This window comes from Lithobates pipiens, unplaced genomic scaffold, assembly GCF_037356315.1.
Source record: "Lithobates pipiens isolate NorthernLeopardFrog02 unplaced genomic scaffold, aLitPip1_a1.2 Scaffold_19, whole genome shotgun sequence".
NCBI classification, from domain to species: Eukaryota; Metazoa; Chordata; class Amphibia; order Anura; family Ranidae; genus Lithobates; species Lithobates pipiens.
This window is the reverse complement of record NW_027507764.1, coordinates 597,953,951-597,980,720: the sequence shown is the minus strand read 5'-3', so window position 1 is coordinate 597,980,720 and position 26,770 is coordinate 597,953,951. Positions and strand designations below refer to the sequence as shown.

At 53.8% G+C, this 26,770-nt stretch overlaps 1 protein-coding gene across 1 annotated transcript in view; it reads left to right on the top strand.

Annotated features, from left to right (window-relative positions):
- The window catches only part of LOC143998145 (SCO-spondin-like), a 296,161-nt gene that overhangs the window by 60,370 nt on the left and 209,021 nt on the right, over positions 1-26,770 (top strand). Inside the window, exons 21-29 of the mRNA XM_077493885.1 lie at positions 3,667-3,801; positions 8,230-8,432; positions 9,909-10,036; positions 10,116-10,225; positions 10,376-10,525; positions 19,031-19,124; positions 22,228-22,619; positions 22,929-23,159; positions 25,250-25,423. Coding sequence (XP_077350011.1) covers positions 3,667-3,801; positions 8,230-8,432; positions 9,909-10,036; positions 10,116-10,225; positions 10,376-10,525; positions 19,031-19,124; positions 22,228-22,619; positions 22,929-23,159; positions 25,250-25,423 — 1,617 coding nt within the window. The remainder of the gene's footprint in view (positions 1-3,666; positions 3,802-8,229; positions 8,433-9,908; positions 10,037-10,115; positions 10,226-10,375; positions 10,526-19,030; positions 19,125-22,227; positions 22,620-22,928; positions 23,160-25,249; positions 25,424-26,770) is intronic.

Genomic DNA, 26,770 nt, shown 5'->3' with positions numbered 1-26,770 from the left:
CGCACCAGACTTGGTTGAGTGGCTCACTCAGCCTTATTCTTCTGCACCCTCCTCATCCTCTCGATCTGCACCCTCTTCTTCACTCTCTGCTATGTGCACCCCCAAAGACACTACCACCAACAACACCACCACCACCACATACCTTCCGCTTGAGTGCAAATGGGGGCCTTCATGCTCCAGTGTTTTAATAGGGACCCCCGTATAAAAAGCATGAGGGTCAAGGACCAGTACTGGGTGGCAACGTACTTAGATCCCCGGTACAAACACAAAATGGCGGAAATGTTACCGCCGTCGCAGAGGGCTGTCAGAATGCAGCACTTCCAGGCCTTGCTTCGAGAAATGCTGCATTCTGCTTTTGCGTGCGCTGGCAGAGGAGCAATTCCCACTCCCAGAGAAGGATTTGCGGGTACCAATCCAACAGCGCCTGCAAGAAGAGGCCGGTTTGAAGATGTGTTGGTGACTTCGGATATGAGGTCATTCTTTCAGCCGACCCATCGACAGGTGTCATCCGGATCCAGCATCAGGGAACGCCTAGACCGTCAGGTGTCCGACTACATTGGGTTAACGGCCGATGTGGACGCTCTGAGGAGTGATGAACCCCTAGACTACTGGGTGGGCAGGCTTGACCTCTGGCCAGAGCTTGCCCAATTTGCAATCGAACTGTTGGCTTGCCCCTCATCCAGTGTCCTGTCCGAAAGGACGTTCAGCGCAGCAGGGGGGATTGTGACCGATAAGCGTACTCGCCTAGCTCACCACAGTGTTAACTACCTCACATTTCTAAAAATGAATGAGGCATGGATCTCGGAGGAATTCAACACATGTGACCAGTAGACCATGTATATGTCTATAAACAATTTTTGGAATCAAGCACACAGACCTTCTTAATTCATTTGGCTCACTTCCCTGACCCAAAAAAGCACACCGTACTATATGCCCCTACCCTCCTCTTTGAAGAGGTTGAGCGGTGTCATATTTCTACTGGGGCTGCTTATTATGAGGGGTTCCCACCATCCCTGTGCTGTGCTGACTTCCTCCTGGGGGTTCTTATTATGAGGGGCTCCCACCATCCCTGTGCTGTGCTGACTTCCTCCTGGGGGTTCTTATTATGAGGGGATCACACCATCCCTGTGCTGTGCTGACTTCCTCCTGGGGCTGCTTACGGTGCTGCTGTCAGCGCTGTATGTCACGGAGCTGCTGTCAGCGCTGTATGTCACGGAGCTGCTGTCAGCGCTGTATGTCACGGAGCTGCTGTCAGCGCTGTATGTCACGGTGCTGCTGTCAGCGCTGTATGTCACGGAGCTGCTGTCAGCGCTGTATGTCACGGAGCTGCTGTCAGCGCTGTATGTCACGGAGCTGCTGTCAGCGCTGTATGTCACGGAGCTGCTGTCAGCGCTGTATGTCACGGAGCTGCTGTCAGCGCTGTATGTCACGGAGCTGCTGTCAGCGCTGTATGTCACGGTGCTGCTGTCAGCGCTGTATGTCACGGAGCTGCTGTCAGCGCTGTATGTCACGGAGCTGCTGTCAGTGCTGTATGTCACGGAGCTGCTGTCAGCGCTGTATGTCACGGAGCTGCTGTCAGCGCTGTATGTCACGGAGCTGCTGTCAGCGCTGTATGTCACGGTGCTGCTGTCAGCGCTGTATGTCACGGAGCTGCTGTCAGCGCTGTATGTCACGGAGCTGCTGTCAGTGCTGTATGTCACGGAGCTGCTGTCAGCGCTGTATGTCACGGTGCTGCTGTCAGCGCTGTATGTCACGGAGCTGCTGTCAGTGCTGTATGTCACGGTGCTGCTGTCAGCGCTGTATGTCACGGTGCTGCTGTCAGCGCTGTATGTCACGGAGCTGCTGTCAGCGCTGTATGTCACGGAGCTGCTGTCAGTGCTGTATGTCACGGAGCTGCTGTCAGCGCTGTATGTCACGGAGCTGCTGTCAGCGCTGTATGTCACGGAGCTGCTGTCAGCGCTGTATGTCACGGTGCTGCTGTCAGCGCTGTATGTCACGGAGCTGCTGTCAGCGCTGTATGTCACGGAGCTGCTGTCAGCGCTGTATGTCACGGAGCTGCTGTCAGCGCTGTATGTCACGGAGCTGCTGTCAGCGCTGTATGTCACGGAGCTGCTGTCAGCGCTGTATGTCACGGTGCTGATGTCAGTGCTCTGTATTACGGTGCTGCTGTCAGTGCTCTGTATCTCCTGCACCCTCTTGTTTGCCTACCCTGGTCCCTGACCTTCCCTCTCCTCCATTGCCTTCATTAGCTCCATAGTCCTGAATTGTCAGAACAATTTCCCAAATAAAAAAAAAATGCTTGTAGTTATCGATCCCAAATTCACCTCATACATGTATTATGCTATTGTCCAGGTGGTGGGACTACGTGCTACCCCCTAATAATTACCCCGTGGCCGCAAATTCGACCTAAAGGTTTGCGAAATTCGCCTCCCATTGAAGTCAATGGAGCCCGCGGCGAACGGTCGTTTTCGCGAACGTTTGTGTCCGTTCGCGTTTCGCGTTCGCGAAACGTCCCGTCGGAAGTTCGTCCATCACTACCAGTGATGGGTAGAAGGTGGGGAACAGGTGACAGGTAGGAGGAAGGTACCAGTGATGGGTAGGAGGAAGGTACCAGTGATGGGTAGGAGGAGGGTACCAGCGGTCGGTAAAAGGTGGGGAACAGGTGACAGGTAGGAGGAAGGTACCAGTAATGGGTAGGAGGAGGGTACCAGTGGTGGGTAGAATGTGGAGTATAGGTGATAGGTAGAAAGGGGATACTGGTAATGGGCAAAAGGGGGAGTACAGGTGATGGGTAGGAAGGGGGTATTGGTGATAAGTAGAAGGTGAAGTGCTGGTGATAGGTAGGAAGGGCATACTGGTGGGGGGTAGTAAGTAGGAAATTGGTGATAGGTAGGAAGAGGGTATTGGTGATGGGTAGAAGGTGTGGTACAGGGGATAGGTAGGGAGGGGGTACTGGTGATTGGTAGGAGGTAGGTACTGGTGATTGATAAAGGGTGGGATACCAGTGATACAAAGGAAGAGGGTACTGGGCTGATCAGTGATGTGTAGGAAGGGGTACCTGTGATGGGCAGGAGGGATGGTCCTGCTGATGGTCAGGAGGGGGTTACTGATGATGGGCAGGAGGGGGGTATCCATGATGGTTGAGAAGAGGTTACTGGTGATAGGCAGACCAGTGATGCGTAGGAGGGGGTACCTGTGATGGGCAGGAGGGGGTTACTGATGACGGGCAGAAAGGGGGGCACCCATGATGGTTGAGAAGAGGTTAGAAAGGTGGATACCGGTGATGGGAAAGAAGAGGTAGGTTCTGAGGATGGGTAGGAATGTGGGTATTGGTGATGGACAATTGGGGGGGGTACCCGTGATGGGTACAAGTGGGGTACAGATGATAGATAAGAAAGGAGTTACTACTGATGGGTAGGTAGGGGGCATCTGTGGTCAGCAAGAAGGGGGTACTGGTGATGGGTACATTAGATACCCCCCCCCCCTCCCCTCCACATACCCATCTGATTGCTGCAGTGAAGAGATTTTAAATTGAATTGTATGGAAGGTCCCCACATGCTGCAATAATCATGAAATCTGATTGGATGGTCACATGTACCTGCTGGTTGGGGGTGAGCACTGGAGTAGATGACACATGTATGATGATGGCGGGTGATCTCTCCTCAGGTAAAGAAGTGACTGTGAATGGAGTGGGGGTGAGACTTCCCAAGATGTACAGCGGGAACGGGATTATCCTGGAACAAGCCGGACTCTTCACCATCCTCATCACCCGGCTGGGACTCAGCGTTCTCTGGGATGGAGGTGAGCCCCGACCTACGCCACACCCTGTATATATATATATATGAATGTATGATGACGTGTCAGCTCCTATATATTCATTGTATAAAATATTTGTGTTCTGTTCACACGTGTGCCGCTCTGGAGATTCAGGCGTGTGCCGGTCGTGAGGTTCACAGCGTCCCTTGTGTCCGGAACCTTCTCCACATGTGAACTGGGTCACCTGTGGCGGATTCCTGCACCTCGCCCAGGTGACCCGCTGACTGTTCTGGTGTCCTGATAACACGGTTCCTTCCCTCCAGGGACCCGCTGACTGTTCTGGTGTCCTGATAACACGGTTCCTTCCCTCCAGGGACCCGCTGACTGTTCTGGTGTCCTGATAACACGGTTCCTTCCCTCCAGGGACCCGCTGACTGTTCTGGTGTCCTGATAACACGGTTCCTTCCCTCCAGGGACCCGCTGACTGTTCTGGTGTCCTGATAACACGGTTCCTTCCCTCCAGGGACCCGCTGACTGTTCTGGTGTCCTGATAACACGGTTCCTTCCCTCCAGGGACCCGCTGACTGTTCTGGTGTCCTGATAACACGGTTCCTTCCCTCCAGGGACCCGCTGACTGCTCTGGTGTCCTGATAACACGGTTCCTTCCCTCCAGGGACCCGCTGACTGTTCTGGTGTCCTGATAACACGGTTCCTTCCCTCCAGGGACCCGCTGACTGTTCTGGTGTCCTGATAACACGGTTCCTTCCCTCCAGGGACCCGCTGACTGTTCTGGTGTCCTGATAACACGGTTCCTTCCCTCCAGGGACCCGCTGACTGCTCTGGTGTCCTGATAACACGGTTCCTTCCCTCCAGGGACCCGCTGACTGTTCTGGTGTCCTGATAACACGGTTCCTTCCCTCCAGGGACCCGCTGACTGTTCTGGTGTCCTGATAACACGGTTCCTTCCCTCCAGGGACCCGCTGACTGCTCTGGTGTCCTGATAACACGGTTCCTTCCCTCCAGGGACCCGCTGACTCCTCTGGTGTCCTGATAACACGGTTCCTTCCCTCCAGGGACCCGCTGACTGTTCTGGTGTCCTGATAACACGGTTCCTTCCCTCCAGGGACCCGCTGACTGTTCTGGTGTCCTGATAACACGATTCCTTCCCTCCAGGGACCCGCTGACTGTTCTGGTGTCCTGATAACACGGTTCCTTCCCTTCAGGGACCCGCTGACTGTTCTGGTGTCCTGATAACACGGTTCCTTCCCTCCAGGGACCCGCTGACTGTTCTGGTGTCCTGATAACACGGTTCCTTCCCTCCAGGGACCCGCTGACTGTTCTGGTGTCCTGATAACACGGTTCCTTCCCTCCAGGGACCCGCTGACTGTTCTGGTGTCCTGATAACACGGTTCCTTCCCTCCAGGGACCCGCTGACTGCTCTGGTGTCCTGATAACACGGTTCCTTCCCTCCAGGGACCCGCTGACTCCTCTGGTGTCCTGATAACACGGTTCCTTCCCTCCAGGGACCCGCTGACTGTTCTGGTGTCCTGATAACACGGTTCCTTCCCTCCAGGGACCCGCTGACTGTTCTGGTGTCCTGATAACACGGTTCCTTCCCTCCAGGGACCCGCTGACTGCTCTGGTGTCCTGATAACACGGTTCCTTCCCTCCAGGGACCCGCTGACTGTTCTGGTGTCCTGATAACACGGTTCCTTCCCTCCAGGGACCCGCTGACTGCTCTGGTGTCCTGATAACACGGTTCCTTCCCTCCAGGGACCCGCTGACTGTTCTGGTGTCTTGATAACACGGTTCCTTCCCTCCAGGGACCCGCTGACTGTTCTGGTGTCTTGATAACACGGTTCCTTCCCTCCAGGGACCCGCTGACTGCTCTGGTGTCCTGATAACACGGTTCCTTCCCTCCAGGGACCCGCTGACTCCTCTGGTGTCCTGATAACACGGTTCCTTCCCTCCAGGGACCCGCTGACTGCTCTGGTGTCCTGATAACACGGTTCCTTCCCTCCAGGGACCCGCTGACTGTTCTGGTGTCCTGATAACACGGTTCCTTCCCTCCAGGGACCCGCTGACTGTTCTGGTGTCCTGATAACACGGTTCCTTCCCTCCAGGGACCCGCTGACTGCTCTGGTGTCCTGATAACACGGTTCCTTCCCTCCAGGGACCCGCTGACTCCTCTGGTGTCCTGATAACACGGTTCCTTCCCTCCAGGGACCCGCTGACTGTTCTGGTGTCCTGATAACACGGTTCCTTCCCTCCAGGGACCCGCTGACTGTTCTGGTGTCCTGATAACACGGTTCCTTCCCTCCAGGGACCCGCTGACTGCTCTGGTGTCCTGATAACACGGTTCCTTCCCTCCAGGGACCCGCTGACTGCTCTGGTGTCCTGATAACACGGTTCCTTCCCTCCAGGGACCCGCTGACTGTTCTGGTGTCCTGATAACACGGTTCCTTCCCTCCAGGGACCCGCTGACTGCTCTGGTGTCCTGATAACACGGTTCCTTCCCTCCAGGGACCCGCTGACTGTTCTGGTGTCTTGATAACACGGTTCCTTCCCTCCAGGGACCCGCTGACTGTTCTGGTGTCTTGATAACACGGTTCCTTCCCTCCAGGGACCCGCTGACTGTTCTGGTGTCCTGATAACACGGTTCCTTCCCTCCAGGGACCCGCTGACTGCTCTGATGTCCTGATAACACGGTTCCTTCCCTCCAGGGACCCGCTGACTGTTCTGGTGTCCTGATAACACGGTTCCTTCCCTCCAGGGACCCGCTGACTGTTCTGGTGTCCTGATAACACGGTTCCTTCCCTCCAGGGACCCGCTGACTCCTCTGGTGTCCTGATAACACGGTTCCTTCCCTCCAGGGACCCGCTGACTCCTCTGGTGTCCTGATAACACGGTTCCTTCCCTCCAGGGACCCGCTGACTGCTCTGGTGTCCTGATAACACGGTTCCTTCCCTCCAGGGACCCGCTGACTGTTCTGGTGTCCTGATAACACGATTCCTTCCCTCCAGGGACCCGCTGACTGTTCTAGTGTCCTGATAACACGGTTCCTTCCCTCCAGGGACCCGCTGACTGCTCTGGTGTCCTGATAACACGGTTCCTTCCCTCCAGGGACCCGCTGACTGCTCTGGTGTCCTGATAACACGGTTCCTTCCCTCCAGGGACCCGCTGACTCCTCTGGTGTCCTGATAACACGGTTCCTTCCCTCCAGGGACCCGCTGACTCCTCTGGTGTCCTGATAACACGGTTCCTTCCCTCCAGGGACCCGCTGACTGCTCTGGTGTCCTGATAACACGGTTCCTTCCCTCCAGGGACCCGCTGACTCCTCTGGTGTCCTGATAACACGGTTCCTTCCCTCCAGGGACCCGCTGACTGCTCTGGTGTCCTGATAACACGGTTCCTTCCCTCCAGGGACCCGCTGACTGTTCTGGTGTCCTGATAACACGGTTCCTTCCCTCCAGGGACCCGCTGACTGTTCTGGTGTCCTGATAACACGGTTCCTTCCCTCCAGGGACCCGCTGACTGCTCTGGTGTCCTGATAACACGGTTCCTTCCCTCCAGGGACCCGCTGACTGTTCTGGTGTCCTGATAACACGGTTCCTTCCCTCCAGGGACCCGCTGACTCCTCTGGTGTCCTGATAACACGGTTCCTTCCCTCCAGGGACCCGCTGACTGCTCTGGTGTCCTGATAACACGGTTCCTTCCCTCCAGGGACCCGCTGACTGCTCTGGTGTCTTGATAACACGGTTCCTTCCCTCCAGGGACCCGCTGACTGTTCTGGTGTCCTGATAACACGGTTCCTTCCCTCCAGGGACCCGCTGACTGCTCTGGTGTCCTGATAACACGGTTCCTTCCCTCCAGGGACCCGCTGACTGCTCTGGTGTCCTGATAACACGGTTCCTTCCCTCCAGGGACCCGCTGACTGTTCTGGTGTCTTGATAACACGGTTCCTTCCCTCCAGGGACCCGCTGACTGTTCTGGTGTCCTGATAACACGGTTCCTTCCCTCCAGGGACCCGCTGACTGCTCTGGTGTCCTGATAACACGGTTCCTTCCCTCCAGGGACCCGCTGACTGCTCTGGTGTCCTGATAACACGGTTCCTTCCCTCCAGGGACCCGCTGACTGTTCTGGTGTCCTGATAACACGGTTCCTTCCCTCCAGGGACCCGCTGACTGCTCTGGTGTCCTGATAACACGGTTCCTTCCCTCCAGGGACCCGCTGACTGTTCTGGTGTCCTGATAACACGATTCCTTCCCTCCAGGGACCCGCTGACTGTTCTGGTGTCCTGATAACACGGTTCCTTCCCTCCAGGGACCCGCTGACTGCTCTGGTGTCCTGATAACACGGTTCCTTCCCTCCAGGGACCCGCTGACTGTTCTGGTGTCTTGATAACACGGTTCCTTCCCTCCAGGGACCCGCTGACTGTTCTGGTGTCCTGATAACACGGTTCCTTCCCTCCAGGGACCCGCGTCTACGTAAAACTGGACCCATCGTTCCGGGGGAGGGTCAGTGGACTGTGTGGGAACTTCGATGGGGACACAGAGAACGATTTCACCAGCCGTCAGGGAATCGTGGAACCCACGGCCGATCTGTTTGGAAACAGCTGGAGGATGAGCCTGTTGTGTCCGGAGGTTCATAGCGATGACTTTGAGCACCCGTGTACGGTACGGCACATACATGACCGACATCTGGGCACACCGCATATTCCTTATGTAAAAGGGGCCGTAGACTAGGGGAGGAGCAACAATTGCCAGAGGGAGGTGGGACCAAAATCTGATTGGGGAGAGAGGTTGTTGGTACACAGATATGATTGGAGGAGGATGGCGGGACACAGATATGATTGGAGGAGGATGGTGGGACACAGATATGATTGGAGGAGGATGGCGGGACACAGATATGATTGGAGGAGGATGGTGGGACACAGATATGATTGGAGGAGGATGGCGGGACACAGATATGATTGGAGGAGGATGGTAGGACACAGATATGATTGGAGGAGGATGGTGGGACACAGATATGATTGGAGGAGGATGGCGGGACACAGATATGATTGGAGGAGGATGGTGGGACACAGATATGATTGGAGGAGGATGGTGGGACACAGATATGATTGGAGGAGGATGGCGGGGCACAGATATGATTGGAGGAGGATGGTGGGACACAGATATGATTGGAGGAGGATGGCGGGACACAGATATGATTGGAGGAGGATGGTGGGACACAGATATGATTGGTGGAGGATGGTGGGACACAGATATGATTGGAGGAGGATGGCGGGACACAGATATGATTGGAGGAGGATGGCGGGACACAGATATGATTGGAGGAGGATGGCGGGACACAGATATGATTGGAGGAGGATGGCGGGACACAGATATGATTGGAGGAGGATGGTGGGACACAGATATGATTGGAGGAGGATGGCGGGACACAGATATGATTGGAGGAGGATGGCGGGACACAGATATGATTGGAGGAGGATGGCGGGACACAGATATGATTGGAGGAGGATGGCGGGACACAGATATGATTGGAGGAGGATGGCGGGACACAGATATGATTGGAGGAGGATGGCGGGACACAGATATGATTGGAGGAGGATGGCGGGACACAGATATGATTGGAGGAGGATGGCGGGACACAGATATGATTGGAGGAGGATGGTGGGACACAGATATGATTGGAGGAGGATGGCGGGACACAGATATGATTGGAGGAGGATGGCGGGACACAGATATGATTGGAGGAGGATGGCGGGACACAGATATGATTGGAGGAGGATGGCGGGACACAGATATGATTGGAGGAGGATGGCGGGACACATATATGATTGGTGAAAGATGGTGGGATAAAACTGTGATTGGTGGAGAAAGATGGGACGGAACTGTGATTGGTGGAGAAAGATGGGACGGAACTGTGATTGGTGGAGAAAGATGGGACAGAACTGTGATTGGTGGAGAAAGATGGGACAGAACTGTGATTGGTGGAGAAAGATGGGACAGAACTGTGATTGGTGGAGAAAGATGGGACGGAACTGTGATTGGTGGAGAAAGATGGGACGGAACTGTGATTGGTGGGTAGACTGTGGTAACAGTAGATGGTGAAATGACCTCCTGTTGCCTTGTGTGTTCCTCTCTCAGGAGAACAGTCACCGGGTCACCTGGGCGAGGAGGAGTTGCGGCGTCCTCATGCAGCCGGTATTCTTGCCGTGTCATCAGGAGGTCCCCTGCCAGCAGTTCTATGACTGGTGTGTGTACGACGCCTGCGGGTAGGTGACATCAGAGGACAGTTGCTGTATATTCAGGAGATGTGACACCACAGACCACTTACCTCTTCTGTTCTCTCAGGTGTGACTCTGGTGGTGACTGCGATTGCCTCTGTACGGCGATTGCCACATACGTGGAGGAGTGTAACCAGCGTGGGATCTACATTCGCTGGAGGACACAAGATCTGTGCCGTACGTATCTCTGATAGACATTGTGGAATGTGATGTGTTCCATGCTGAGACTTGTAGTTCCACTGCGGCCATCGAGCCCCCAATAGCAGGAGATTGTAGAAGATTGCTGCATATGTGTACATAGGAGGTCTAACAATCACTCTCTTCCAGCAATGCAATGTGATAACGGTCTGGTCTATGAAGCCTGTGGACCGCTATGTCCCCGCACCTGTAGGAACATGGCGCAGGAGCCAGAGGAGCGATGTGCGTCTGCGTCCTGCGTGGAGGGCTGCTTCTGTCCGCAGGGGAAGGTCCTGCATGGTGAGCAAACGGCGGCCATTATTAGGTGTCGGAGTAATACAGAGTGACACCTTCATACATGAAATGCCGGATACGTGCAGATAGTCCTCCTGGGTGCAGATAGTCCTCCTGGGTGCAGATAGTCCTCCTGGGTGCAGATAGTCCTCCTGGGTGCAGATAGTCCTCCTGGGTGCAGGTAGCCCTCTTGGGAACAAATAGTCCTGGATGCAAATACTCCCCAGGGAGCAGATAATTCTCTTGATTCCAGATAGTCCTCCTGGGTACAGATAGTCTTTTTTGGTGCAGATAGTCCTCCAGGGAGCAGTTCTCTTGACTGCAGATAGTCTTCTTGGACACAGATAGTCTTCTTGGACACAGATAGTCCTCTTGGGTGCAGATAGTCCTCTTGGGTGCAGATAGTCCTCTTGGGTGCAGATAGTCCTCCTGAGTGAAAATCGTCCCCCAGGGAGCAGATAGTTCTTGACTGCAGATAGTCCTCCTGGGTGCAGGTAGACTTCTTTGGTGCAGATACTCTTCCTGAGCGCAAATAGTCCTCCAGGGAGCAGATAGTTCTCTTGACTCTAGATAGTCCTCCAGGGAGCAGATAGTTCTCTTGACTCTAGATAGTCCTCCAGGGAGCAGATAGTTCTCTTGACTGCAGATAGTCATCCTGGGTGCAGTAAGTCTTCTTGGACGCAGATAGTCCTCCTGGGTGCAGATTGTCCTCCTGTACTCTTGGGTGTAGATAGTCCTCCAGGGTGCAGGTAGTCTTCTTGACTGCAGATGGTCTTCCTGGGTGCAGTAAGTCTTCTTGGAAGCAGATAGTCCTCCTGTCCTCCTGGGCGCAAATAGTCTTCCAGGGAGCAGATAGTTCTCTTGACTGCAGATAGTCCTCCTGGGTGCAGGTAGTCTTCTTAGCTGCAGATAGTCCTCCTAGGTGCAGATAGTCCTCCTGGGTGCAGGTAGTCTTCTTAGCTGCAGATAGTCCTCCTAGGTGCAGATAGTCCTCCTGGGTACAGGTAGTCTTCTTGAGAGCAGATAGTCCTCCTAGATGCAGATAGTCTTCTTAGCTGAAGATATTCCTCCCGGGTGCAGATAGTCCTCCTAGGTGCAGATAGTCCTCCTGTCCTCCTCTCTTCTTGACTGTAGATAGTCATCCTGGGTGCAGCTAGTCTTTTGGGTGCAGATAGTCATCCAAGGAGCAGATAGTTCTCTTGACTGCAGATATTCCTCCTGGGTGCAGATATTCCTCCTGGGTGCAGATATTCCTCCTGGGTGCAGATATTCCTCCTGGGCGCAGATATTCCTCCTGGGTGCAGATATTCCTCCTGGGCGCAGATATTCCTCCTGGGTGCAGATATTCCTCCTGGGCGCAGATATTCCTCCTGGGTGCAGATATTCCTCCTGGGCGCAGATATTCCTCCTGGGTGCAGATATTCCTCCTGGGTGCAGATATTCCTCCTGGGCGCAGATATTCCTCCTGGGTGCAGATATTCCTCCTGGGTGCAGATATTCCTCCTGGGCGCAGATATTCCTCCTGGGTGCAGATATTCCTCCTGGGTGTAGATATTCCTCCTGGGTGTAGATATTCCTCCTGGGCGCAGATATTCCTCCTGGGTGTAGATATTCCTCCTGGGCGCAGATATTCCTCCTGGGCGCAGATATTCCTCCTGGGCGCAGATATTCCTCCCGGGTGTAGATAGTCCTCCCGGGCGCAGATATTCCTCCTGGGTGTAGATATTCCTCCTGGGCGCAGATATTCCTCCTGGGCGCAGATATTCCTCCTGGGTGCAGATATTCCTCCTGGGTGCAGATATTCCTCCTGGGCGCAGATATTCCTCCTGGGTGCAGATATTCCTCCTGGGCGCAGATATTCCTCCTGGGTGCAGATATTCCTCCTGGGCGCAGATATTCCTCCTGGGTGCAGATATTCCTCCTGGGCGCAGATATTCCTCCTGGGTGCAGATATTCCTCCTGGGTGCAGATATTCCTCCTGGGCGCAGATATTCCTCCTGGGTGCAGATATTCCTCCTGGGTGTAGATATTCCTCCTGGGTGCAGATATTCCTCCTGGGTGTAGATATTCCTCCTGGGCGCAGATATTCCTCCTGGGTGTAGATATTCCTCCTGGGCGCAGATATTCCTCCTGGGCGCAGATATTCCTCCTGGGCGCAGATATTCCTCCTGGGCGCAGATATTCCTCCCAGGTGTAGATAGTCCTCCCGGGCGCAGATATTCCTCCTGGGTGTAGATATTCCTCCTGGGCGCAGATATTCCTCCCGGGTGCAGATATTCCTCCCGGGTGTAGATAGTCCTCCTGGGCGCAGATATTCCTCCTGGGTGTAGATATTCCTCCTGGGTGCAGATATTCCTCCCGGGTGCAGATATTCCTCCCGGGTGTAGATAGTCCTCCTGGGCGCAGATATTCCTCCTGGGCGCAGATATTCCTCCCGGGTGTAGATAGTCCTCCTGGGTACAGATATTCCTCCTGGGCGCAGATATTCCTCCTGGGTGCAGATATTCCTCCTGGGTGCAGATATTCCTCCTGGGTGCAGATATTCCTCCTGGGTGCAGATATTCCTCCCGGGTGTAGATAGTCCTCCTGGGTACAGATATTCCTCCTGGGCGCAGATATTCCTCCCGGGTGTAGATAGTCCTCCTGGGTACAGATATTCCTCCTGGGCGCAGATATTCCTCCTGGGCGCAGATATTCCTCCTGGGCGCAGATATTTCTCCTGGGCGCAGATATTCCTCCTGGGTGCAGATATTCCTCCTGGGCGCAGATATTCCTCCTGGGCGCAGATATTCCTCCTGGGCGCAGATATTCCTCCTGGGTGCAGATATTCCTCCTGGGCGCAGATATTCCTCCTGGGTACAGATATTCCTCCTGGGCGCAGATATTCCTCCTGGGTGCAGATATTCCTCCTGGGCGCAGATATTCCTCCTGGGCGCAGATATTCCTCCTGGGTGCAGATATTCCTCCCGGGTGCAGATATTCTTCCCGGGCGCAGATATTCCTCCTGGGTGCAGATATTCCTCCTGGGTGCAGATATTCCTCCTGGGTGCAGATATTCCTCCTGGGTGCAGATATTCCTCCTGGGTGCAGATATTCCTCCTGGGCGCAGATATTCCTCCTGGGCGCAGATATTCCTCCTGGGCGCAGATATTCCTCCTGGGTGCAGATATTCCTCCTGGGCGCAGATATTCCTCCTGGGTACAGATATTCCTCCTGGGCGCAGATATTCCTCCTGGGTGCAGATATTCCTCCTGGGCGCAGATATTCCTCCTGGGCGCAGATATTCCTCCTGGGTGCAGATATTCCTCCCGGGTGCAGATATTCTTCCCGGGCGCAGATATTCCTCCTGGGTGCAGATATTCCTCCTGGGTGCAGATATTCCTCCCGGGTGCAGATATTCCTCCCGGGTGGAGATATTCCTCCTGGGCGCAGATATTCCTCCTGGGCGCAGATATTCCTCCTGGGCGCAGATATTTCTCCTGGGCGCAGATATTTCTCCTGGGCGCAGATATTCCTCCTGGGCGCAGATATTCCTCCCGGGTGTAGATAGTCCTCCTGGGCGCAGATATTCCTCCCGGGTGCAGATATTCCTCCTGGGTGCAGATATTCCTCCTGGGCGCAGATATTTCTCCTGGGTGCAGATATTCCTCCTGGGCGCAGATATTCCTCCTGGGCGCAGATATTCCTCCTGGGTGCAGATATTCCTCCTGGGTACAGATATTCCTCCTGGGTGCAGATATTCCTCCTGGGTGTAGATATTCCTCCCGGGCGCAGATATTCCTCCTGGGTGTAGATATTCCTCCTGGGCGCAGATATTCCTCCGGGGCGCAGATATTCCTCCCGGGTGTAGATAGTCCTCCTGGGCGCAGATATTCCTCCTGGGTGTAGATATTCCTCCCGGGTGCAGATATTCCTCCCGGGTGCAGATATTCCTCCTGGGTACAGATATTCCTCCTGGGTGCAGATATTCCTCCTGGGCGCAGATATTCCTCCTGGGCGCAGATATTCCTCCTGGGTGCAGATATTCCTCCCGGGTGTAGATAGTCCTCCTGGGCGCAGATATTCCTCCTGGGTGTAGATATTCCTCCTGGGTGCAGATATTCCTCCTGGGTGTAGATATTCCTCCTGGGCGCAGATATTCCTCCTGGGCGCAGATATTCCTCCCGGGTGTAGATATTCCTCCTGGGTGTAGATATTCCTCCTGGGCGCAGATATTCCTCCTGGGTGTAGATATTCCTCCTGGGTGCAGATATTCCTCCCGGGTGTAGATAGTCCTCCTGGGCGCAGATATTCCTCCTGGGTGTAGATATTCCTCCTGGGTGCAGATATTCCTCCCGGGTGTAGATAGTCCTCCTGGGCGCAGATATTCCTCCTGGGCGCAGATATTCCTCCTGGGCGCAGATATTCCTCCTGGGTGCAGATATTCCTCCCGGGTGTAGATAGTCCTCCTGGGTACAGATATTCCTCCTGGGTGCAGATATTCCTCCCGGGTGTAGATAGTCCTCCTGGGCGCAGATATTCCTCCTGGGTGCAGATATTCCTCCTGGGTACAGATATTCCTCCTGGGTGCAGATATTCCTCCTGGGTACAGATATTCCTCCTGGGCGCAGATATTCCTCCTGGGTGCAGATATTCCTCCTGGGCGCAGATATTCCTCCTGGGTGCAGATATTCCTCCTGGGCGCAGATATTCCTCCTGGGCGCAGATATTCCTCCTGGGTGCAGATATTCCTCCTGGGCGCAGATATTCCTCCTGGGCGCAGATATTCCTCCTGGGCGCAGATATTCCTCCTGGGTGCAGATATTCCTCCCGGGTGTAGATAGTCCTCCTGGGCGCAGATATTCCTCCTGGGTGCAGATATTCCTCCTGGGTGCAGATATTCCTCCCGGGTGTAGATATTCCTCCCGGGTGTAGATAGTCCTCCTGGGTGCAGATATTCCTCCCGGGTGTAGATATTCCTCCTGGGCGCAGATATTCCTCCTGGGTGCAGATATTCCTCCTGGGTGCAGATATTCCTCCTGGGTGCAGATATTCCTCCTGGGCGCAGATATTCCTCCTGGGCGCAGATATTCCTCCTGGGTGCAGATATTCCTCCTGGGTGCAGATATTCCTCCTGGGTGCAGATATTCCTCCTTGGTGCAGATATTCCTCCTGGGTGCAGATATTCCTCCTGGGTGCAGATATTCCTCCTGGGTGCAGATATTCCTCCTGGGCGCAGATATTCCTCCTGGGCGCAGATATTCCTCCTGGGTGCAGATATTCCTCCTGGGTGCAGATATTCCTCCTGGGTGCAGATATTCCTCCTGGGCGCAGATATTCCTCCTGGGCGCAGATATTCCTCCTGGGTGCAGATATTCCTCCCGGGCGCAGATATTCCTCCCGGGCGCAGATATTCCTCCCGGGCGCAGATATTCCTCCCGGGCGCAGATATTCCTCCTGGGTGCAGATATTCCTCCTGGGTGCAGATATTCCTCCTGGGCGCAGATATTCCTCCTGGGTGCAGATATTCCTCCTGGGTGCAGATATTCCTCCTGGGCGCAGATATTCCTCCTGGGCGCAGATATTCCTCCTGGGCACAGATATTCCTCCTGGGCGCAGATATTCCTCCTGGGTGCAGATATTCCTCCTGGGTGCAGATATTCCTCCTGGGTGCAGATATTCCTCCTGGGCGCAGATATTCCTCCTGGGCGCAGATATTCCTCCTGGGTACAGATATTCCTCCTGGGCGCAGATATTCCTCCTGGGTGCAGATATTCCTCCTGGGTGCAGATATTCCTCCTGGGTACAGATATTCCTCCTGGGTGCAGATATTCCTCCTGGGTGCAGATATTCCTCCTGGGTGCAGATATTCCTCCTGGGTGCAGATATTCCTCCTGGGTACAGATATTCCTCCTGGGCGCAGATATTCCTCCTGGGTGCAGATATTCCTCCTGGGTACAGATATTCCTCCTGGGTGCAGATATTCCTCCTGGGTACAGATATTCCTCCTGGGCGCAGATATTCCTCCTGGGCGCAGATATTCCTCCTGGGTGCAGATATTCCTCCTGGGCGCAGATATTCCTCCTGGGTACAGATATTCCTCCTGGGCGCAGATATTCCTCCTGGGTGCAGATATTCCTCCTGCAGATGTTCCTCCTGGGTGCAGATATTCCTCCTGGGTGCAGATATTCCTCCTGGGCGCAGATATTCCTCCTGGGTGCAGATATTCCTCCTGGGTGCAGATATTCCTCCTGGGTGCAGATATTCCTCCTGGGTGCAGATATTCCTCCTGCAGATGTTCCTCCTGGGTGCAGATATTCCTCCTGGGTGCAGATATTCCTCCTGGGTGCAGATATTCCTCCTGGGCGCAGATATTCCTCCTGGGTGCAGATATTCCTCCTGGGTGCAGATATTCCTCCTGGGCGCAGATATTCCTCCTGGGCGCAGATATTCCTCCTGGGTGCAGATATTCCTCCTGGGTGCAGATATTCCTCCTGGGCGCAGATATTCCTCCTGGGTGCAGATATTCCTCCTGGGCGCAGATATTCCTCCTGGGCGCAGATATTCCTCCTGGGTGCAGATATTCCTCCTGGGTGCAGATATTCCTCCTGGGCGCAGATATTCCTCCTGGGTGCAGATATTCCTCCTGGGTGCAGATATTCCTCCTGGGTGCAGATATTCCTCCTGGGTGCAGATATTCCTCCTGGGTGCAGATATTCCTCCTGGGTGCAGATATTCCTCCTGCAGATGTTCCTCCTGGGTGCAGATATTCCTCCTGGGTGCAGATATTCCTCCTGGGCGCAGATATTCCTCCTGGGTGCAGATATTCCTCCTGGGCGCAGATATTCCTCCTGGGCGCAGATATTCCTCCTGGGTGCAGATATTCCTCCTGGGTGCAGATATTCCTCCTGGGTGCAGATATTCCTCCTGCAGATGTTCCTCCTGGGTGCAGATATTCCTCCTGGGTGCAGATATTCCTCCTGGGCGCAGATATTCCTCCTGGGTGCAGATATTCCTCCTGGGCGCAGATATTCCTCCTGGGCGCAGATATTCCTCCTGGGCGCAGATATTCCTCCTGGGTGCAGATATTCCTCCTGGGTGCAGATATTCCTCCTGGGTGCAGATATTCCTCCTGGGTGCAGATATTCCTCCTGGGTGCAGATATTCCTCCCGGGTGCAGATATTCCTCCCGGGTGCAGATATTCCTCCTGGGTGCAGATATTCCTCCTGGGGGCAGATATTCCTCCTGGGTGCAGATATTCCTCCTGGGTGCAGATATTCCTCCTGGGTGCAGATGTTCCTCCTGGGTGCAGATATTCCTCCTGGGCGCAGATATTCCTCCTGGGCGCAGATATTCCTCCTGGGTGCAGATATTCCTCCTGGGCGCAGATATTCCTCCTGGGTGCAGATATTCCTCCTGGGCGCAGATATTCCTCCTGGGCGCAGATATTCCTCCTGGGCGCAGATATTCCTCCTGGGCGCAGATATTCCTCCTGGGTGCAGATATTCCTCCTGGGCGCAGATATTCCTCCTGGGCGCAGATATTCCTCCTGGGTGCAGATATTCCTCCTGGGCGCAGATATTCCTCCTGGGTGCAGATATTCCTCCTGGGCGCAGATATTCCTCCTGGGTGCAGATATTCCTCCTGGGCGCAGATATTCCTCCTGGGCGCAGATATTCCTCCTGGGTGCAGATATTCCTCCTGGGCGCAGATATTCCTCCTGGGCGCAGATATTCCTCCTGGGCGCAGATATTCCTCCTGGGCGCAGATATTCCTCCTGGGTGCAGATATTCCTCCTGCAGATGTTCCTCCTGGGTGCAGATGTTCCTCCTGGGTGCAGATATTCCTCCTGGGTGCAGATATTCCTCCTGCAGATGTTCCTCCTGGGTGCAGATGTTCCTCCTGGGTGCAGATATTCCTCCTGGGTGCAGATATTCCTCCTGGGTGCAGATATTCCTCCTGGGCGCAGATATTCCTCCTGGGCGCAGATATTCCTCCTGGGTGCAGATATTCCTCCTGCAGATGTTCCTCCTGGGTGCAGATGTTCCTCCTGGGTGCAGATATTCCTCCTGGGTGCAGATATTCCTCCTGGGTGCAGATATTCCTCCTGGGCGCAGATATTCCTCCTGGGCGCAGATATTCCTCCTGGGTGCAGATATTCCTCCTGCAGATGTTCCTCCTGGGTGCAGATGTTCCTCCTGGGTGCAGATATTCCTCCTGGGTGCAGATATTCCTCCTGCAGATGTTCCTCCTGGGTGCAGATATTCCTCCCGGGCGCAGATATTCCTCCCGGGCGCAGATATTCCTCCTGGGCGCAGATATTCCTCCTGCAGATATTCCTCCTGGGTGCAGATATTCCTCCTGCAGATATTCCTCCTGGGTGTAGATATTCCTCCTGGGTGTAGATATTCCTCCTGGGTGTAGATATTCCTCCTGCAGATATTCCTCCTGGGTGTAGATATTCCTCCTGGGCGGTCCTCCAGTGACGCAGTGTAGGGATTGATCAGTGTCTCCTCTCTCTCATCACACAGAGGGAAGGTGTGTGGACCCGTCGGAGTGTCCGTGTTTTTGGGACAATCTTCCCTTCCCGGCCGGAGCTGCCGTTCAGCAAGCCTGCCACAACTGGTAGGTCCGCCCTCTTTCTTTCATTGGATTTCAGTTTTTTCATCATGGAGGTTCACTATGCCACGTGGGCATTGCCTAGGGAGGTCTCCATGGAAATGTATTCCGCCTAGGAACGCCCACTACTCCAGACACCCTCCCATCAAGGCATTTTGGTATTTGCATAACTCCTCCCACTGCTTGCATCAGGACTGAGGGCTCTGGAGAGGAGTACTGAGGCCGGGGGTGGGATGTTTTCTATGTACAGCCCCCTTCCGGCCCCTCCCACCAGCCATGATCGGCCCCCTGCCGGCCCCTCCCACCAGCCATGATCTGTCTGCATTGGATAGAGAAGAACAGAGACCCGGTGATGACATCACTGGATACAAATAAGGAATGTCATAAAAAAAGGAAATGCTTTATTTAATGATGTCATTATCATGTTGATGAGGGGGGAGGGGCACCAGGGAAGGCAAAATATATAAGTTCAGCTTTAAAATATTTCAGTGAAAGTTTTTTGTTATATTTGTTCAAAAAATCCCTATTGATCCTGCCAAAAATACAGTGCTGCCCTCCCTCCTCCTCCGTGTTATCTCCAGCATTGTAATTAGCCCTCCCAGCAATCTATGTGGACTACAAACCACCTCCCCCTATGGTATAGAGATGAGGAGAGGGGGAGGTGTTCTGCAGACCTGTCTTAAGGTGACAACGCTGCTCCCCTATAGATAAAGTGCGTGAGCGTTGTCACCCTGGGACAGGAAGTGTGTTAGTGGGAGATGAGGAGAGGGGTGGGGTTCCAGGTGACAACACTTCTCCTCCATAGATACAGTGAGTGAGCGTTGTCACCCTGGCACAGGAAGTGTGTTAGTGGGAGATGAGGAGAGGGGTGGGGTTCCAGGTGACAACACTTCTCCTCCATAGATACAGTGAGTGAGCGTTGTCACCCTGGGACAGGAAGTGTGTTAGTGGGAGATGAGGAGAGGGGTGGGGTTCCAGGTGACAACACTTCTCTTCCATAGATACAGTGAGTGGGCGTTGTCACCCTGGCACAGGAAGTGTGTTAGTGGGAGATGAGGAGAGGGGTGGGGTTCCAGGTGACAACACTTCTCTTCCATAGATACAGTGAGTGGGCGTTGTCACCCTGGCACAGGAAGTGTGTTAGTGGGAGATGAGGAGAGGGGTGGGGTTCCAGGTGACAACACTTCTCCTCCATAGATACAGTGAGTGAGCGTTGTCACCCTGGCACAGGAAGTGTGTTAGTGGGAGATGAGGAGAGGGGTGGGGTTCCAGGTGACAACACTTCTCCTCCATAGATACAGTGAGTGGGCGTTGTCACCCTGGCACAGGAAGTGTGTTAGTCGGAGATGAGGAGAGGGGTGGGGTTCCAGGTGACAACACTTCTCCTCCATAGATACAGTGAGTTGGGTGTTGTCACCCTGGCACAGGAAGTGTGTTAGTCGGAGATGAGGAGAGGGGTGGGGTTCCAGGTGACAACACTTCTCCTCCATAGATACAGTGAGTTGGGTGTTGTCACCCTGGCACAGGAAGTGTGTTAGTCGGAGATGAGGAGAGGGGTGGGGTTCCAGGTGACAACACTTCTCCTCCATAGATACAGTGAGTGAGCGTTGTCACCCTGGGACAGGAAGTGTGTTAGTGGGAGATGAGGAGAGGGGTGGGGTTCCAGGTGACAACACTTCTCTTCCATAGATACAGTGAGTGGGCGTTGTCACCCTGGCACAGGAAGTGTGTTAGTGGGAGATGAGGAGAGGGGTGGGGTTCCAGGTGACAACACTTCTCTTCCATAGATACAGTGAGTGGGCGTTGTCACCCTGGCACAGGAAGTGTGTTAGTGGGAGATGAGGAGAGGGGTGGGGTTCCAGGTGACAACACTTCTCCTCCATAGATACAGTGAGTGAGCGTTGTCACCCTGGCACAGGAAGTGTGTTAGTGGGAGATGAGGAGAGGGGTGGGGTTCCAGGTGACAACACTTCTCCTCCATAGATACAGTGAGTGGGCGTTGTCACCCTGGCACAGGAAGTGTGTTAGTCGGAGATGAGGAGAGGGGTGGGGTTCCAGGTGACAACACTTCTCCTCCATAGATACAGTGAGTTGGGTGTTGTCACCCTGGCACAGGAAGTGTGTTAGTCGGAGATGAGGAGAGGGGTGGGGTTCCAGGTGACAACACTTCTCCTCCATAGATACAGTGAGTGGGCGTTGTCACCCTGGCACAGGAAGTGTGTTAGTGGGAGATGAGGAGAGGGGTGGGGTTCCAGGTGACAACACTTCTCCTCCATAGATACAGTGAGTGAGCGTTGTCACCCTGGGACAGGAAGTGTGTTAGTCGGAGATGAGGAGAGGGGTGGGGTTCCAGGTGACAACACTTCTCCTCCATAGATACAGTGAGTGGGCGTTGTCACCCTGGGACAGGAAGTGTGTTAGTCGGAGATGAGGAGAGGGGTGGGGTTCCAGGTGACAACACTTCTCCTCCATAGATTCAGTGAGTGGGCGTTGTCACCCTGGCACAGGAAGTGTGTTAGTGGCAGATGAGGAGAGGGGTGGGGGTTCCAGGTGACAACACTTCTTCTCCATAGATACAGTGAGTGGGCGTTGTCACCCTGGGACAGGAAGTGTGTTAGTGGGAGATGAGGAGAGGGGTGGGGGTTCCAGGTGACAACACTTCTTCTCCATAGATACAGTGAGTGAGCGTTGTCACCCTGGGACAGGAAGTGTGTTAGTGGGAGATGAGGAGAGGGGTGGGGTTCCAGGTGACAACACTTCTCCTCCATAGATACAGTGAGTGAGCGTTGTCACCCTGGGACAGGAAGTGTGTTAGTGGGAGATGAGGAGAGGGGTGGGGGTTCCAGGTGACAACACTTCTTCTCCATAGATACAGTGAGTGAGCGTTGTCACCCTGGCACAGGAAGTGTGTTAGTCGGAGATGAGGAGAGGGGTGGGGGTTCCAGGTGACAACACTTCTCCTCCATAGATACAGTGAGTGAGCGTTGTCACCCTGGGACAGGAAGTGTGTTAGTGGCGGGATCAGGAAATGGAATGCCTCCAGCACATCTCAGGGCCGGGTGATCTTGCGGTGACATTTCTCGGATCTCATCGGATTTTCTTCTTGCAGCTCCTGTGTCTCCGGCGCCTGGCGATGTCCCGATGAGCCGTGCTCCACCTCCCGCTGCGGAAGCGATGAATTCGCCTGTCGCCTGAGCGATCGCTGTGTGCCCGGCGCCTGGGTCTGCGACAATGAGGATGACTGCGGGGACGGCTCCGATGAGATCTGCTCCCTGACCTGCGCCCCGCAGGAGTTCCGCTGTGCCAACGGCCAGTGCGTCCCCCTGGGGCACCGCTGCGACGGCAGAGCCGACTGCGCCGACCACTCGGACGAATGGGGGTGCCCCGCGCCGGCCTGCAGCAGCTCCGAGTTCCGCTGCGCCAACGGCCGCTGCATCCCGCTCTCTCACGTCTGCGACGGAGACCTGGACTGCGGATTCGCCGATGATTCCGACGAATCAGGTGACACAGACAGGTCCTCTTTTTTTTTGGGGTCTGTTTTTTGTACTTTTATTGTTGTGATTTTTGTGTTGTTGAATGTAGTTGTGTTTTAGTCATTTCCCTTTGAGTATTCTGAAGTAGAATCTAATTGGTTGATGTGGATGAGTTGGGAAAGTTCTTCTTTCATTGGGACTTTCCATGAATCTGTGGTCACAGTGCGGGGGGAGGGGCATGGACAGGCCTGGTGGTCTGACCGCACCGAGATCAGAGAGGTGGAACTCCGCCCCTCATCAAATCAATTGTCCTCTTCTGTCTGTCTCCGCGATCCAGGCTGCTCCACGGGCTGCAGTTCCGCCCACTTCCAGTGCTCACTGGGAAAGTGCGTCCCCTACGTCCACCGCTGTGACGGCCACGACGACTGCGGGGACCTCAGCGACGAGAGAGGCTGCCTCTGCCAGACCAGCCAGTTCCAGTGTCCGGACGGGCTGTGCGTGCCGAAGGAGAAGGTGTGCGATGGTCACAGCGACTGCGCCAATGGAACAGATGAGGCCGTCTGCTCAGGTAAGTCGCTCCAAGCTACGAAAAACAACCAATGGCCTTCCAGGACAGGTAGGGGGTCACATTTTTCTTGGATGGTTCATGAGAAACTGGTTGACCCCCTTCACATTTGATTTTTGGAGGGTGTCCACATGGGAGCCGAAGAAGGTTCTGGGTCTTAGTGGTAGTCAGGATATCATGGTTGGCTCCTGTGTAGCTTCTATCTCTGTATTATTGCAGGGTGGGGGACGTGGCCCCCTGGGTTCCGGGTCTTAGTGGTAGTCAGGATATCATGGTTGGCTCCTGTGTAGCTTCTATCTCTGTATTATTGCAGGGTGGGGGACGTGGCCCCCTGGGTTCCGGGTCTTAGTGGTAGTCAGGATATCATGGTTGGCTCCTGTGTAGCTTCTATCTCTGTATTATTGCAGGGTGGGGGACGTGGCCCCCTGGGTTCCGGGTCTTAGTGGTAGTCAGGATATCATGGTTGGCTCCTGTGTAGCTTCTATCTCTGTATTATTGCAGGGTGGGGGACGTGGCCCCCTGGGTTCCGGGTCTTAGTGGTAGTCAGGATATCATGGTTGGCTCCTGTGTAGCTTCTATCTCTGTATTATTGCAGGGTGGGGGACGTGGCCCCCTGGGTTCCGGGTCTTAGTGGAAGTCAGGATTTCATTGTTGGTTGCTGTGTAGTTTCTATCCGCAGGGTTGGTGATATGTCCTCCTTGATTTTGGGTTGATGTGGGTTTTGATGGATCTATGGTTGTTGGGTGTTGTGTAATTCCCATCTCTGTACTATTTCAGGGATGTTTCGTTCTGGATCTTGGTGGTAGGCAGTCGATGATGGTTGGCTCCTGTGTAGCTTTTATCTCTTTATTATTGTAGGGTCAGGGATGTGTCCTCCTGGGTTCTGAATCTTCATGGTAGACAGTCTACGGTTGTTGGTTGCTGTGTGTTTTTTTTTCATCTCAGTACCATTGTAGGGTCGGAGACGTGTCCTCCTGACATCCGGGTCTCAGTGGTAGTCGGGATTTCATTGTTGGTTGCTGTGTAGCTTCTATCTGCAGGGTTGGTGATATGTCCTCCTTGATTTTGGGTTGATGTGGGTTTTGATGGATGGAGTCAGTCTGTGGTTGTTGATTGTTGTGTAGTGCCTATTTCTTTACTCTTTCAGGGATGTGTTGTTCTGGATCTTGGTGGTAGACAGTCGATGATGGTTTGTTCCTGTGTAGCTTCTATCTCATTATTGCAGGGTTGGGGATGTGTCCTCCTGGGTTCTGGGTCTTAGTGGTAGTCATTGTTAGTTGCTGTGTGGTTTCTATCTCTATAATAGTGCAGGGTTGGGGACGTGGCCTCCTGGGTTCCAGATCTTAGTGGCAGTCAGTCTATGATTATTGCTGTATAGTTTCTATCGCTGTATTATTGTAAGGGACTTGTATTCCTGGGTTCTTGGTTTTAGCGTTGGTGAGTCTATCATTGTTGGTTGCTGTATAGGTTCTATCCCTGTATTATTTTAGGGTTGGGGACTTGTCCTCCTGGGCTTGGGGTCTTAGTGGTAGTCATAGTTGGCTCCTGTGTAGCTTCTATCTCTGTATTATTGTAGGGTCAGGGATGTGTCCTCCTGGGTTCTGGCTCTTAGTGGTAATCAGTCTATGATTGTTGGCTCCTGTGTATTTTCTATCTCCTTATTATTGTAGGGTCAGGGACGTGTCCTCCTGGGTTCTGGGTCTTAGTGGTAGTCATAGTTGGCTCCTGTGTATCTTCTATCTCCTTATTATTGTAGGGTCAGGGACGTGTCCTCCTGGGTTCTGGGTCTTAGTGGTAGTCATAGTTGGCTCCTGTGTATCTTCTATCTCCTTATTATTGTAGGGTCAGGGACGTGTCCTCCTGGGTTCTGGGTCTTAGTGGTAGTCATAGTTGGCTCCTGTGTATCTTCTATCTCCTTATTATTGTAGGGTCAGGGACGTGTCCTCCTGGGTTCTGGGTCTTAGTGGTAGTCATAGTTGGCTCCTGTGTATCTTCTATCTCCTTATTATTGTAGAGTCAGGGACGTGTCCTCCTGGGTCTTATTGGTAGTCATAGTTGGCTCCTGTGTAGCTTCTATCTCCTTATTATTGTAGGGTCAGGGACGTGTCCTCCTGGGTTCTGGGTCTGCAGAGATGGGTTGTGTATCAGAAGACAGAGGCGTTGTGATGGGACACCCGATTGCACAGATGGATCAGATGAAGAGGTGGAACATTGCTCACCGCTGCACCCGGGGAACACAACGCTGTCCACACAGAGCACAACACCAGGTGACCTTCCTGCATTTATTTACCTGCAGCTTATTTTTGACATTTATTTTAGAACAATCCAAACTATTCTATTATTTGGTCTCTTTAGTGAAGCCATCAATGATCACAGTGTACAGTATACTGTATATTGTACATATCAGTGGCCCAGTATATTGTATTGTAAGTTTATTCTTTGGTTGTTGGCAGTCGGTCACACGTGATGATATTGTACAGGGGACGTTTTTGTAGGGCCCCAGTCATACAGACACACGTGTTCGGAGGCCAGGATGGGTGGAAGGTGATGAAGTCAGGAATGGGATTTTAGGTGGATATTGGAGCACCTGGTTGACATCTTCACAGACCCCATACAGTTGGTGTCCCTGAGGGGATTCAAACCAGAAACCCGCTGCTACATGACAAGAGTGGCGCTGTACTACCTGTATGTTTGGTCACTGAACATGTGAAATATTTAATTGGATGAGTCTTCATAATACGAAGATAGAACAGATTAGATGCTCTTCAGCAGGGCTGCTGTTAGAAATCATGGGGCACCATTAAGCCTACCTGAAAAGCCCCTCCACCAATCATGGGGCACCATAAAGCCCACTTGATGCCCCGCCCCCCATCCTGGGTGGATGTGTGGGTGCAGGTTTATGGCCCCGAGCACGGCTACAGCTACATGGACACACCACCCACCATACCTGTGTGAATGAGCCCTTAGCTATGCTTTTATTTATTTTTATTTTTATTTACTATTCTCTACAATTTTTTATTTTACTTTTTTAATTTTCTACATTTTTATTAGCCTTAGTGTGGGGGAGGGGAGAACGTTGGTGAAATATCAGGGGTCTATGTCAGAGAAAGAGAAGGTGAGGACACGGATCCCCAATCTTTAGTCTAAAGCCTCAGCTGCTCTGTACAGAGGCCCCCTGTTCATTCACAAACTGAAACATAGTAAACACATTACAGGGCAGTTACTGGAACTGATTCCCCTGTGGCTCCCCCTGCAGTAGATGACAGCCGACGGGAGGGAGAAGCCGGCTGGGCTGGAAGAGGGGGAGTGCTGAGCTTGGAGTTGGCTGCACCATTGAAGAGGAAGTAAACCCTAATGGGTGTTACTTCCTCTTTGATTCCCTGCAAATGTAAAGCATAATGGAGTACTATGCATCGCATCGCATCGCATCCCATCGCATCGCATCGCATTGCATCACATCGCATAGTAGTCCATTATGTGTCACTTACCTGACACAGGAGCCAGCGAAGTCACCGCTGTCCCCTGTAGTTCCGAGCATCCATCTTCTTGGTGGGTCTTGCTGCTCCGGCGCTGTGATTCTCCGGAGCAGCGATGACGTCACTCCCGCGCATGCG